At 48.7% G+C, this 14,935-nt stretch overlaps 1 protein-coding gene across 1 annotated transcript in view; it reads right to left on the reverse strand.

Moving 5' to 3' along the window:
- The window catches only part of PPARGC1A (PPARG coactivator 1 alpha), a 388,237-nt gene extending 385,418 nt beyond the window's left edge, over window positions 1–2,819 (reverse strand). The window contains exon 1 of the mRNA XM_074147113.1: window positions 2,730–2,819. Coding sequence (XP_074003214.1) covers window positions 2,730–2,819 — 90 coding nt within the window. The remainder of the gene's footprint in view (window positions 1–2,729) is intronic.
- Window positions 2,820–14,935: the final 12,116 nt, after the last annotated feature.

Genomic DNA, 14,935 nt, shown 5'->3' on the forward strand with positions numbered 1-14,935 from the left:
ACACGAACATGGCTGACTGTCAAATTTAAGCCAACCCTGCCTTTTTAAGTGTTAAAACTTGTAAGAAAAATCTATTTGCAGCAAAATCCCATATTCATTTTGATTTCATATTCAGCCTAACATCTACTGCTAATCCTCAGCTGGTGAATTTGACTGATGTAAATGCTAACGTAATACGCAAAAAGATGAAAATAGCAAGGAGCCTTGAGCACCAGAAAGACTACGTATCTTAAAAATTCTTCTCATCTTCACCCTGGAAAGTCTCGCAAGCTCATCTGTTCCCGTTGTAATGCTATATAACGATTACACCTTCCCCTTCTAAACTCCTTTCCTAATCATGCATATTTAATTCAACTTTGTGTATATAACCTAGAGTTTATATAGTCCCTCTATAAATAGACCTTCTGCATCCCGAATTATCCCCCCCGTTTTCCCCTCAGACACGGTTCAACATCGGTATTTAGAGCAGATCAACTCTGGATTTTGTCAGAAATTCTTCCCGGTTTCCATTGTGACAGGGGCTCGCTCTCCGGGAGGCGAATGTAAGGGGAACCCACCATTTCACAACGCCGAACTGTTTCGCTACAGAAGGAAACTAACTTTAGATAAAGGAACTGGTTTAAACCTGATTTTATTGCCTGCCTTTCCTCACCATTTTCCTCCGCTGATGCTTTCAGAGGAGCCTTCCTGTGACCGCCTGCCTTTCATACCGGAGCATAAACCCTTCACGTAGCTCCGGTACTTGGGTGGACTCGTGTTTAGCGGGGTGATGGTGTATACCTTCTCCGCTCCTACAGACACACCGGCACCCGGGGGGGGGTGTGCACCGGGATGCGCACGGAAACACACCCCAGCGCCGGCCCCCGGGGCACCGGCCGCCCCGACCCACCGTTTCCGGTAACACACACACACCCCCCCAACGCCAAACTTACGCCGCATCCCCCCCACCCCCTCATCAGCACCGGCAATTGGGGCAGACACCCCCCCCACCCCCCCCCCCAAACTCCCCCGACCGGCTGCGAGCGCCCTGCCCCGGCCCTGTCACCCAGGCGTGGGGACACCGGCGACACCCGACGGGGTGAGGTTGGGTTTGGGGGGAGGTAGGGGGGGGTTGCTCCGGCGCGCTCGGGTGACTGCAGTTCGGCGGTGGCTCGGGGTTTGATACGTGCCTGTTCCCCATACGAACCCCCCCACACACACACTCTTTCTCCTCATCACAAGCACGCCTGGCTCCTTCCCTGCCGAGGATGGCTCCCACCCACCCCCCCCCCCCGGGGAACGGGGCGGCAAACTCGGCGGGCGGCTTTACCCAGCCTTCCGAGATGGACCCGCTCGCACCCGGGACACCGGGGATCAGTGTTTATTTCTCCGCTTCAAGGGAGGACCCGGCCCCCCAACTCCGCCGCCAGAGGTGGGGGGGGGCCGTTCCCATTAACTCCCGGAGGCCGGGCAGGAGAGGCGCCCGGTTTCTCCATCCATCCATCCATCCATCCCTCCCTCCCTCCCTCCCTCCCTCCCTGCGCGGTGTAACCTTAAACTGCTGGTTTGGGGGGGGGGGGATGGAGGGGGGATGGATGGATTTCAGTCTCCTGGAAACCGGGGGCTGCGCGGTTCTCCATCAGCCCAGCGGGCTAAGGGAGCCGGGGGGAGGGCGACACCCCTCCACCGCCACCCCCCGGAGCCCCCCGGCCGCCTGGGGGGCCGCCGGTAGCTCTCCCGCCCCCGCAGCTCGGCGGTGCCCTCCGCCGCTCGCTCCCGCAGCCCGTTCCCACCCGCTGCCCAACTTTTCCCGTCACGCCAGCCCCGGTACCACCACCATCCCCCCCCACCCCCCCCCCCCCGCCAGCCCCGCTCCCTCCCGCACGGACCCGCACACGGCGAGGTAGTTTATAAACGACAGTTGCCTTGTAGACTTCCACCGAACAAGCAGCGGGGGCAGCAGACTACAACAGTTATTTAATTAAAGGCGTTTCGGAGGCTCCCGGAATAGCTCCCTACCTCCCAGGCGCGATTTCTGGTCTCTGCCCCCACCCCCCCCCCCCAGTTCTCCCCCTCACCACCACCCCCCCCCCCGGAGCGGCGGGGGGCCAGGAGGCACCGGCCCGGCCGTCGGTACCGGGCTGCGCTCCGCATTGCACAGTCATCAAAGTTAAGTACGCGGAGGATTGGGGGTGTGGGGGGGTGTGTGTCAGGGGGGAGCGAGTGTGGGGCTGAACCGGGCGGGGGGACGGGTAAAGCCGAACTCTTCCCACCCAAATTGCGAGGTTGGACGCCTATGCGGCCATTTCTGCGAGGGGAACGGCAGTGGGGGAAGGGGGGGAAGGGGGGTGTCCCCTCTCGCACCGTGGCTGTCCCCCCACCTCCTCCCTCCAAGCGCGGAGGAGGGCGGCGGGCGCAGCCGAGGGGGCGGCTCGGGGACGCCCCGCTGGAGTTGCCGCCTTGTGCCCCGAGTTGCTCCCGGGTAAAGGCGCAGCCCTCCGGGCACGGCGGCTGCCGGCCCTCCTCCCGCTCCTCTTCCTCACGGGAGCGGGGCGGAGGGAAGGGGGACGACGACGAAAAGCACACACGGTGTGTGGGGGGGGAAAGGGCTCTTTTCCCTCATTTCCTCTCCTCGGCTGGTTCCCCCCACGCACGCTGAACACAAACCCTTCCTTGCGCACCCCCGGCACCACCTCCGCCTTCCCGGAGGAGCCCGGCGAGCCCGCCCGGTAGCACCGGCCGCCCCTTACCTGGTTGTAGGAGGTCTCCCAGGAGGAGGTGTAGTTGTAAAAGAAGGAGGAGGAGAAGCAAGCGTCTTCTGACAGCCCGCAGCCGGCCATCCTCTGGGCGCAAAACCTCTTCGGGAAGGCAGGCAGCAGCCTTCGCAAACTCTTGCCTCGATCGCTGCCGGTGCCGCCGCCGCCGCCGGAGCGTGTGTGTGCCGGTAGCTTCGCCCCGGCGGTGCCTGCGAGAGGGACGAGCGCGGCGGAGGCTGGATGGCGGAGAAAGAAGGGGGATGTGGGGGACGGGACGACGGGGAGAAGGACGTGTGTCCGTCGGTCGGTCGGTCTGTCTCCGTGCCGGTGGTGTGTGCGCGGCTGTTTGTGGCGGCACCGAGGAGCCGGGGCCGGCGTCACGTGCGCGCGCTCACTCCTCCGCCGCCGCCGCCGCCGCCGGCGGGGACGGGCTGCGCTACCGACCCCGGCACTGAATCACCAGCGCCGGGCCACCTCTCCATCCCCGCCCGCCCCCGGCGTCGTCCCCGTCCCTGCTCGGCGGCGCAGCCTGCGCAAGGAAACCGAGGGGAAGGGGCCGCCTGCAGGCTGCGCGGCGGCGGCGGCGGGGGCAAGTGGCGACGCGCCGTCCTCCCCCCGCCGCGCCGGGGCAGCGCCGCCACGGGCGGGACCGCCCTCCAACGGCCGCGGCCCGGCCTCCCCCGCCCCGCCCAGCCCAGCGCCGCGCCGCACCGGCGGAAAGTTGGAGCTCGCTTTCCAACCTGCGACCCCCGGGGCCGGCGAGGGGCTTGCGGGCACAGGCGAGACCCCGGCGCCGCGGCCCGGGCCCGGCCGCCTGAGGGGAAGGGGCCTGAGGGGAGGGGGGCGCGCGCCGCCTCCCGCCCGCCCGCGGGAAACTTCACCTCAGAGTCGTCAGCCGGTCCCCGTCCGCCAGGGACAATTTTCCCCCGCTCTCTCCCCCCTTTTTTTTTTTTTTTTGGGGGGGGGGGGGTATTTTCCTCAGCACCCCGTTTTTAAGGAGCGGGAGAAAAGCGGGATGATATATTTTATTCTTTTTAAGCGTGTCGGCGGTCACATCGGCAACCCCCCGCCCCCGCCGGTGGATCCGGCCGCCGGCTCCTGTCGCAGCCGCCGGCAAAGGCGGAAAAAAAAGGGAAAGTAAAAAACGGCGGCCCATAAAGCCGGACACGCCGAATATCACGATTTTAAAGCTCTTGCCGAGCAATTACCGGGAATAGATTGGATTGCGCTGACCGTGTGGCTCCGGTATTCCTTATCCCGACAAGGGGGACACGCTCCTCATCAGCTCACACTGATACCACAAAGCTCAGATAATGCAAAGCAAATAATGTAGGTGATAATTTTTTTTTTTTAATCAGAATAATTGTTCTATTTCATATAAGAATATAGTTCATGGGTTTAATTTTTTTTAAAAAAAAAAACTATTTTTGTTTCCAGTTCCTAACCCAGGAGGGCCAGTGGTTTGTTGAGCAGCACCCAACCCATTAGCCATCAATGGAAAAGACTAGAGTGTTTTCTGATCAAAGGCCCGCTGAGCTCCTCGCTCCCCCCTCATCTGATATTTTAATATTTACCATTTAGTAATACCCATGGAATCATTGAGCAGCCTGGTCTAGTGGGAGGTGTCCCTGCCCATGGCAGGGGGCTTGGAACTCAACGATCTTTAAGGTCCCTTCCAACTCTAACCATTCTATGAATCCTTTGACTGTTCTATTTGTTGGGGAAATCTTTTCTTCAGTCTCCTGAGATGGCATGAGCATGGAATACCATGAAGCATACCCGAGCGTAGCAGAAACTCAGCTTTTTGATGTGAGTTGACTTTGAAGGAAGACTAGCCAAGAATTAGCTGAATTCATTATCCAGAGGAACCTTTTTGACAGGCAGCTCTGTTCCATACGAGGTCAGAACCTTTCATCCTGCCCTAAACCAGGTAAGAATCCAGCAGGAAGGTTCCCATTTGCAGAATATGGAAACTACACCAGAATCAAGGTGTTCACTATGTCCACAAACATTCGTTTCTCAAAGTGCTTCAGTATTTTCCTTCAGAGACTTGAGCCTGTCAAGGCTGCTCACCAGTGGCCCACAAAACTTCATGTGGTTTAAGAACTTATTTCAACTTTTCAGACAGCAACAATAAAGGCATAAAATTCCTTTCCACTTCACCATCCTTCTTGAATTGTTTTCTTCCCTTTTTTAAAAGTCTCAAAACAGAGTATGGGTTCTTAAATGTTTGGGTTTTTTTCTTATCTTTTTCCTTCAAACGTTGTTCCTCATCCCGCTGTTAACCATTTGCTCAAGCTCCAAATCTCTTTATTGGAAGTTCAGAGAGCTGACCCCGGGGGTGCATCACTGGTAGGAGGTTAAGCTTAATTGCACAGTGATCAGTTACTAATGGAGATCCAGCTGTAGTCTTTTCTTGTAGCTGCAAACTACCCAGAACCTATTCAAGGCCTCCGGCTTCTGCTGGCAGCACGACGAGATCTGAAAACTTATTTATAGTGTCTTGTATTGCTCCTCCAGACCGTTTGTAGATGTTTTCAGTCAACCAGCCACTACTGAAATGGTTGATTACAAACCTGTTTGTCTATTGCATGATTTAGCATCCTTACTGTGATGTTGGTGATAAAGCAAAAAACTTTGTATGTTACTTCTATTAGTAGAAGTGTGTAATCAAACATAATAAAATCCACAAATAACCACTGTCTTAATATTCCAGCGTGCTAACAACTCCATGGAATAGATGCTAAGGTGTATTCCATCCCGTGGGCAGGAAGGAGTAAAGTGGAGATAAAATAAAATAAACTCATGTATGTAAGGAACTCTGAACAAATGGATTGAAGAGCGTTGGAGTGAACAGCAAAAGAAGAGGAAAAGTTTGAATAACCAAAGCAACCTCGGGATAACCATTAATACTCCATCTGTGCTGAAAGAAAGAGGCCCTGGTGCAGGTGGAACAGAGATAATTACTCAAATCTCTTCAGAGACGCAGACAGCATAATACTGTGCAGGTAGGATGGGCCAGGTAAAGTGTAGCAAAGCAGGTAGGAAGGCATCGTCTTAAATACAGTCTAGAATTCAATTTGTTTTGCTCTTTCCTTCCGTGTTTTTAGCTTAAAGATTGTCAAAGTCTATTAAATAAACTAGAAGCAGTTTTATTTTTTTTTTTGGGGGGGGGGGGGGTGAGGGCTTTTTTTACCTGCCTGGTATGGGATTAAGGTGAATCAGGGTGAAGCTCTGAGATGGAGGCTGGTCCTGCCTTCTCACAGACAGCACATCCTCGTTCCCCTGAGGCTGGTGCACAGAGGAGGCTACGGCCAGGGACTGCTCTTTGAGCCAACAACAGGTCTGGTGTCACCAAGGGCCAGGTTTTGGGAGAGACCTCTCAAAGAGAAAACGTACCCTGTTGCTGCAGGCAAAAGCTAGAAGAGCATCGTGAACACATCCTTTTCTTTATGCGGAGGGACCTCTTGAGAAATTCCCTGAAAAGCAAGGCTTCTGGAGGTCTTTGGTTTGAGAAGCATACAGAGAATTTGAGATAGAAGAGACTTCAACTTACATGTTCCATGTAAGCAGAAAGATTTGTATCCCAACAGTCCCAAGGGGATCAGGATTCAACTCGGCTGTAGCCTCTAAATTAAGATTCTCCAACACAAAGTGGTACTCCATGATACTACATTTTGTTTAGGCAGTTTAGTGTCCCTCCAATAATCAGCATAGCACTTAAACCAAGTGCTGCGGTCCCCACTATTTTTAAAGCTTGCGGTCATAAATACCTCAAAATGTTTTATGGGTACAAGTCTTTTATTCCCCATTGTCACTCCTTCTCCCCCCCAAGTTTTCAGCATGTGACTTTTTATTCCTGACTTTACTAGACTTCGTTAGTTGAAAATCCCTTCTCACAGGGCAAAAGCCTGTAATATCAGATATTCTAAAATAAAGTTAGAAACTGTCCCTGTATCTTATTTGCAGGTAAAAAAAAAAAAAAAAAGAAAAAAAGACTATTTCTACTTAGCCTATTCATAAGTGCATAAAAGCCTTTTAAAGTCAATTAAGACAGTCCATAAAAATTGAAGAGGAAAGGCTTTAAAAGTCCAGTGATAGGTTTTCTATTAGGCTAATACTTTAAAGCTTCCTTAGCGCCTTCCATCAAATGATTTCATTTTGCTTTATGAACACCTCTGGAGCTAGGAATTATATCCTTTTACTATTTGAGGAGATCAACAGTTTAAGTACCAGACCCTTGGAAAAGTCAAGCAACATTGTTCAAAAATGTTTATAAAAGCAATTAGCCCCAAAGGAGCAAAAACCTACTTACAGCAGAAATAAGTGGAGATTCCAGGGTGGTTAGGTTCCTATTTAACTTTCAAGATAACTCATGTCTATAATTCAAAAATATAAGATGAGGCATAACTGAGAATGAAACCACCAGTGGATGAGAACACAGGGTTACCTTTAAAGCATCATTTCAGTGTTCTGCTTTTTTTCTCATTGGCTTCTCCCTATATTCTACCTAAAGTCCAGGTGGCTTTTTTCACCTTCCCGTAGCTGGAGAGCCCAGTTCCAAGCTACCGGAGAGGCCTGGAATTCCCAGAGCAGCTTCCATACCTTGGATTCCTCAGCCTCAACCACCAGAGCGATTTGCAGATTTTCCAGTATCAGCATAAAAGATCAATATTAATCAAAATACAGCTTTTCTAAAGTACCCTGGAATAACACTCCCAAACTTCAGTTAAACTAGGTGACAACACCTGCTTGTTCTTCCTCTCACCAACACCATACAGCAGTGTCGTGTTGGAGTCTTTGAAGAAACGCTCAAAGAAACGGTCCTTGCAATTAAAGCAGAAGGTAGTGAGATTCTAGATGATTATTAGTTACTGTTGACATTTTTTATACCATCTTGTACTTCTGGTTCCTGCACTGACAAGTTACACCCTTATTTCAGAAGGTTCAGTTGCACCAAGAGTTGAGTCCAGGCTGTTAAGAGTCTTGAAGAAAAAAAAAAAACCTGAGACCTGGAATAGAAGTCCCAGATGGTGAGAAGCGCCTGAGCTTTTGTGCTTCATCCAAAGGAGAAAAAGATAATTGAAGCCAGATGACCGACCGCCAAGATGGGACAGCAGCTCCAAGAAAAAGAGGACAGTAGAAAAGTATTATTTTTTTTTTTATAAAAGCTGCTACGTGAGACCGTCAGGAATGAATAACAAGGTTCTCTGAAGCCATCTAAATGCAAAGACTAATTGCAAACACACAATGTCAGAGAAAAGGGTACATTTTTCAACGTGTTTTGATCTCACCATCAGTCTATTATTTGCCTTGCCCCAGTTCAGTTTCAGTTGCTTCCTCTTCATCCGTGAGCTAATCCCACGGCAGCACTGGGTCATCTTGATAATTGAAGTTAGGTGAAACAGGCGACCGAATGAAGTAAAGCTGATTATTCAAAAAGAAAGGAAGAAGGAAGAAAAAGAAAAAAAAAAACAAAGCGCCAGGAGTTTAAAAGCTAGATTACACGAATTTGTGCTCATCTCAAAAACGCAGGAAATTATTTTCCTTGAATTCTGCAAGATCGAGTGTGCCACTGATTAAAACTTTGTCTACTGAAGTGGAAGAGCAGAACACTGATGAGTTTGATTGTCCTGCAAGCAAGATATTTTCAATGAGACTTAACAAAATGAAACCGCTATGATAATTTAATTCCTAGTTCAGGCCTTCCAGCAGCTTTTCAACATGAGTAATCTCCATCAGTTCAATACCCCCAAAATTATAAGTAACGACCAGTGAAGACGCGCCATTCAAACGTAGGCAGGCGTGAACTTAGGAGGTAGTTCGTAACTTTTATAGTCTCACCCCCAATTAACAATGTAAATAAATTACTGAAGCCCTATGAGATTATACTTTCCCCAAAATAACATTTCTGTGATTATAGTTACAAAGTAACTATATGAAGTAACTAATCAAAGGGAGGGGAAAAAAAAAAAAAATCCTAGAATAACCCAAAATTAGCAGGAATGAAGATGGTTGGCCCCTCGTGGCCTCTGGCATAAGTATCTTTCCATCCAAGAAAAAAAATCCCCAGCAATTCCCAGCGCTTCTGGGGCCATTCACGTCAGAGCAAAACTCGGAGTGATGACTGCACGATCCCAAGGAAAGCTTTGATCGATACAGAATTCCATTTTTTTTTAAAACAAGAAATACCACAAAGAGGCAGCAAAGCCTCAGAAATAATTGATAGAGATTTCGAAGGGAGTATGGCAGATCATTAACTTTGGATTTCTTCGGTGACGTCATCCTATTTGATTCAATTAATGTAAACAAACCTATCGCTAGGAGAAAACCGAGGCAGGCGTTTGTATTGCAGCTCGTAAGCACACGTCCGGAATCAAGGGAAAGACTAATTGTTTTTCTTAAAGCAGGTTAAACTGAAGGCAACCAACAGCAATTAGAACCTCTCTGCAATTTTTTTACCTTTTTTTTTTTTTTTTTTTTTAACGTCGAAGTTTTGGAAGTGGCAAGAACAAAGATTCGCTGCTGACTTTGTTGCTAATTTTGGAAGTTCTGAGTCTAGACAGCCCAGCATTGATAAAGTTGTTTTTATAATCAGATTAGTTTGATCAAGAGACTGCTAAAAAAAGCAAATTAATTTCTGAAACCTGACTGTACCTAATGAGAGATCTAAACATTAGTCTCCTATCAAGCCAATAGACTACAAACGGTCGGATTCCTGAGCTTTACTTGCAAAAATAATATCCATTGCAGGCAATTATCGTATGAAGAACAAATACGATTACGAAGGAGATCATGAAGCAGGCCATTACCATTTCATATAATTGAGTATTTTCCTGTTCCCTTTTCCTTCCATAATTCTCCTCCAGCAGCAGACGGGATTTCTCTTAAAGCTACAGAAAAATTGCAACTGCCCCACCACGTTACTGTTTGACCTCCAATTTCACCTCGAGACTGCAGAGAGCAGACGTGAGAACGGCCTTTGGATTCACAGAGCAGCGAGTCCAACAAGGAGCTCCAGAGCAAAGGCCTGTAAAGCGGAGCCCCGATCTAATATCCACAATGAAATAAATATGCTAACGCTCTTCTTTCCATTCCCGTATGGATTTTTCTTTAATACCGGATTGTTTATAGGGAGAAGCTGTTCACTGTCTGGAAATTTACTGAAAATGAAATGACTGGTTCTGAGCTCCCCAGTTGAAGATGGACAGGGAACTGCTGGAGAGGGTACAGCAGAGGGCTAAGAAGATGATTAGGGACCTGGAGCATCTCTCTTATGAGGAAAGGCTGAGGGACTTGGGTCTGTTTAGTCTGGAGAAAAGAAGACTGAGGGGGGGATCTGATCAATGCCCATAAATACTTCAAGGGTGGGTGTCAGGAGGATGGGGCCAGTCTCTTTCTCAGTGGTGCCCAGTGACAGGACAGGAGGTAACGGGCTCAAACTTGAACATAGAAGTTCCATCTCAACATGAGGAGGAACTTCTTTCCTTGGAGGGTGGCAGAGCCCTGGAAGAGGCTGCCCAGAAAGGTGGTGGAGTCTCCATCTCTGGAGACATTCCAAACCCCACCTGTGCAACCTGCTCTGGGTGGACCTGCTCTGGCAGAGGGGTTGGACTAGATGATCTCCAGAGGTCCCTTCCAACCCCGTATCATTCTGTGACTGTTTTCAATAAATAGAGTACATACTTCTTTGAACACCAAGACCAGAATTTCAAATTCTTATCTTTGATTCCTGCTCTTAATCCAATTCTTTTTTAAAGTATGTAAAAGTAGCAGTAATTTGAGCTTACTTCCGTTGTATCGTTAACTCCATAACCCATTGGAACGAAGCTGTCCATATCCTCCTGGACACCTTGCTGCGCATCGGAACGTTTTGGGAATGGCGCTGCTTTTACCCTTCAGCCGCTGCACGAAGCATAAGCCTTTCTTTCAGCAAAGGTTCGCAGCACATTATATTTTTTAAAGGAACAATATTATCCCTGTGACAATAAAAGGCTCATCAGTCGTTATTCAAGGTGCAAAATGAAGCAGCCTCAAAGATGCCATTCTAAGGTTCGAAAGGTCGAGTTTAGTTTGTAATTCTTTAGTCACAAACGTGATTTTGGTAGTAAACCACATGAATTTTGGTAATAAACTGGAAAAGAACTGGTTACTGATATAAGCAGAAGCGGTTTTGCTGAATATTTATATAGACAAAGCGGTCGGGAACCAGGTCCAGCAGGAACCCTCCCACTCCACGGAGCCCAGTAAGCGCCGGATGCTCCAGGTGTTGACTGATAGTGCTGCTGGAAGCGACGAGGCTGGGAACGTTCATGTGATATCGCTGACAAAATAAACACTGAACTCAAACGGAAGGCATGAGCCTACTTTAGCTAAAAGAATAAGACCAACCCAAAATAATAAATATTTAGAGCCACAGGAAATATTTATTATCAACATTAATTTGTGCTGCGTTTTATTTTTCTATACAACAGAACTACTGCATAGCTTTCATAGCTGGAAAAACCTTAAAAGAATCCCTCAGAGCCGAGATGTACACAAACAACAAATTATTTTATCAACTGTCCAACATCCATTCCGGGTTCCTGAGAAACTGCCCGATCTGAGCCGAAAACTGCAAAATCCGAACACCTCCAGCCAGCAGAACTAGTCGGTTACCGCTGCCGCGGGAATGTTATTTTACTGCCGTTATTTAGTTTAATCCCTCGATATCGGGATCTCCTCGATGCCACCTGCTTCTCTCGGACCCATCGGTGCACATCAAGAGGCAGCCCAAGCTCCTCGCGTGCGAAAGGGAAAGTTCCATCCTGCTTTTAAAGATGCTCGTTTTCAAGCTCAAAACCCGACGTTCGGCGTTACTGGGGCCCCCCGCCCAGCTCGTACCGGTTGTAGGGAGCCCACCCCAAAAAAGAAAGCTCTAAGATGTATTCTTCGAAAAATGAACTCTGTTGACCAAGTAGATCATTTTTCCCCCCCTCTGCCCTTCGCATAAATCTTACGTCACGTAACATTAGTCCCCAAGTTAAATAATTTTAAAAGGTCAACGGAGTCCCAGCACAAGATTAAACTTCTAATAGTAAAAGATGTTCATTATTAAAACCTTTGGCTGTTCTAAAAGCAAGATAAACGGCTGCTACTCACAAATTACAGGAAGTGAATAAATTCCTGTATTTTAGAATACAACTCGGCCTCCTAGTCTGGCGCTGCGGTATGGCTTTTCAGGGCTAAGTTCATAGAATCATAGAATCATCCAGGTTGGAAGAGACCCTTGGGATCATCGAGTCCAACCATCTACCCTACTCTACAAAGTTCTCCCCTATACCATATCCCCCAACACCACATCTAAACGGCTCTTAAACACATCCAGGGATGGTGACTCCACCACCTCCCTGGGCAGCCTATTCCAATGCCCGACCACTCTTTCTGTGAAAAATTCTTTCCTAATGTTCAGTCTAAACCTACCCTGTTGGAGCTTGAAGCCATTCCCTCTCGTTCTGTCGTTAATTACCTGTGAGAAGAGACCAACACCAGCCTCTCTACAGTGTCCTTTCAAGTAGTTGTAGAGAGTGATGAGGTCTCCTCTCAGCCTCCTCTTCCTCATACTAAACAGTCCCAGCAACAGTCCCAGTTGTCATAAAATGAAGAAAACTATAGAAATCCCATTATAAATTAATAACTGTAGCTTGACTGGATGGAAGGAAAACTCTCTGCCCTTTTGACTTTTGTTAAGGTGTCTTTTTTCAGTGACGTACCGAAAGCTAATTTTTGCTTCCAGCTGCCATTTCTTATGGCAAATAATCAGCGGTTTTCAATACGCGCCGTAAGAACAGCACGGGTTGAAAATCCACACGTCACACACGAATGGCGTTTCACAAAAAAGGGTGGTGGTGCCCAGATTCCTCCCTGCTGTATATACACATCTCCCAAAACCAAAAAGTTACGGGGTTTTATTTTTTAGGACATCGAGGCAGAGGGAAGCACGAACCCACCATTCATTCCTTCCCTCTGACAAAGACTCGAAACGCTCTAAAATCCCTACAAATCTAAACCCAGTGGAACTGGTCACTGCTCTATGTCTCCGTAAGGTTAACGGAGAGGTTTCTAAGCCCAGCTTCGTGTGCTCGGTCATTAGTTAACTACCTCTGCGTTGGAGACACCAAACTGAACACGCTTAGTGCCTCGCACCGGTATTAGCCCTTTACTGCTCTGAGGTATCACGCAGAAGCACTGTTAAGATGGAAGAGACTCTCCTCTATAAAAAAAAAAATATATACTCCTTTCCCTTAGTACTATTTTCCCTATCATCTAATCCATTCTGTATCTGCAAAAGTCCTGCACTATAAATAGCTTATTTTATACAAACCATGTCTTTTAAAAAAAAAAAAAATTAAAATAAAAAAAAAAATCACTGTAAGTAACCAAAGCCTTGTTTTTCCTTTCAGGTTGTTCCAAAGCAGATCCCCAACTAATCCCAAAGGAGCAATCCCTCCATACTCCGAAATAAATGTGCTTACCCCCCCCAGCCAGCAGCCTGAGGGCTCGGAAGCAGCGGAAAAAGGAAGAGCTGGAGTTGGTGTCAGGACAATCGATGGGCTTTATTCGAGATCTCCAGCCCAGCAGGTGAAAAAAACCAAAAATATCCACATGGGAAGCTGAATTTCTACTTGACATGAGCAAACTCTTGGATATTTTGGAATTTCCAACTTCCCCCCCCCCCAAGTTTACTGCAGCCTGCAGTATAAGCAGCCAAACGCAAGCTGTGATGCCGAGCAGGGCTGCGGGGTTTTTAAACCGTTCTAAGAGGGAGGCAGTGACCTTCACACGCTCTTAGATAAAGCGGCGCTTCCTTCCACACCTTTTTGGCTCCGTTTCTCTGGGCAACCTTTTTTGATGGTTTTTTCCACCGGGAAAAAAAAACAAAAAAAACCCAAAAAAAAAAAACGGGAATAAGGTTTCACCTTTCAAAGCTAAACTTAGGAAAAACCAGGGCAATTCTCAAACGCGAGTTATTCCGCACACACCTGCTGTATCCCTGAGGTAACTGTGGTTAAAAAGGGGGTTCCAGATACGGTTTCCCTTTAGGAGCTAGAAAATACCTTTCTCTGAGAAGAGAAGCCACGCTCTCCCTTTCACTAGTCCTTCAGCGAGGGCCGGTTACTTCTTAGATATAAGGTGCTCCCTTCCCACTGCCGTAGGGCTCTAAAATGACACTTAAAAAACAAAAAATCGTTAGAGAAAGGAGGGTGACCTATGAGAAAAGGCTTTGCTCCTCCGCTGAAGTACCGCGAGCGCTCTCTGCTCCTCAGCTCTTCAGCGGGAGAAGTGTTTTCCAGGGAATCACAATGACATCGCCGAGTGTCACCCAAGTACCGAATCCGCTGGATTTCCCAGATGTTCGAGCTTCAGTCCCTCCTCAATCCCCATGGGGTCCCCACAGCTCAGAGCGGACACCGTCCCCACTGACAGCCGGGACACCCGACAGCCTTCCAATTAAGCCAGTGACACCGGTGGCCCCCGGTGCCTTTATTTAGGTGGACTGCACGGGTGTCACAGACTTAATTGGCAGATGGCAAGGTCTCCCAGCTGTCAGGGGACATTAATTTGGTCTGGAGCATCTGCATTCCTGGTGGCAGAGAGTGGAAGATCCCAGGTTGGCTGTCACAGCCCGAGCTGAGTTTGTGGGGATGGCGATTAAAAAAACAAAAAAAAAAAACAAAAAAAAAAGGAGAAAAAAAAAAAAAGAAAGAAAACCAAGCCAAAGTCTGTCCCGTGTCCAGCCCCGCTCCCAGCCACCGCCATCTGCTCCCCCCTGCACAAGAACCCAAGCTGCTGGGGTTCCCACCAGCTGGTTCTGGGGTTCTCCAGGGATTTCCCGCTGGGAACTGGCCATGTGCTGGTGGACGTCTCCGTACTGGGGACGGTCATATGGACGGTGACCGACAGCTGCGCACGGAGACCAGAGACAGCCTTACCTGGGGAGCAGCCGCTTTTTTGGCACTACACAAAGCAGCCCCCCCACTTTGCCTCCCAGAAGGGGGATGGGGAAGCCAGCGTGAACCCCCCCATATTGCTCTGCAGTCACCCCAGAGCAGGAGTTTGTAGAACAAACATCTGTACATTCAGCAACACTAGTTTGGAATCAAATTGCTCAAGTTGTTCAGGATCCCTATATTTTAAATAAAAATTCTTGTACCTGCAAT

The sequence above is a fragment of the Numenius arquata genome, chromosome 5 (assembly GCF_964106895.1).
Source record: "Numenius arquata chromosome 5, bNumArq3.hap1.1, whole genome shotgun sequence".
NCBI classification, from domain to species: Eukaryota; Metazoa; Chordata; class Aves; order Charadriiformes; family Scolopacidae; genus Numenius; species Numenius arquata.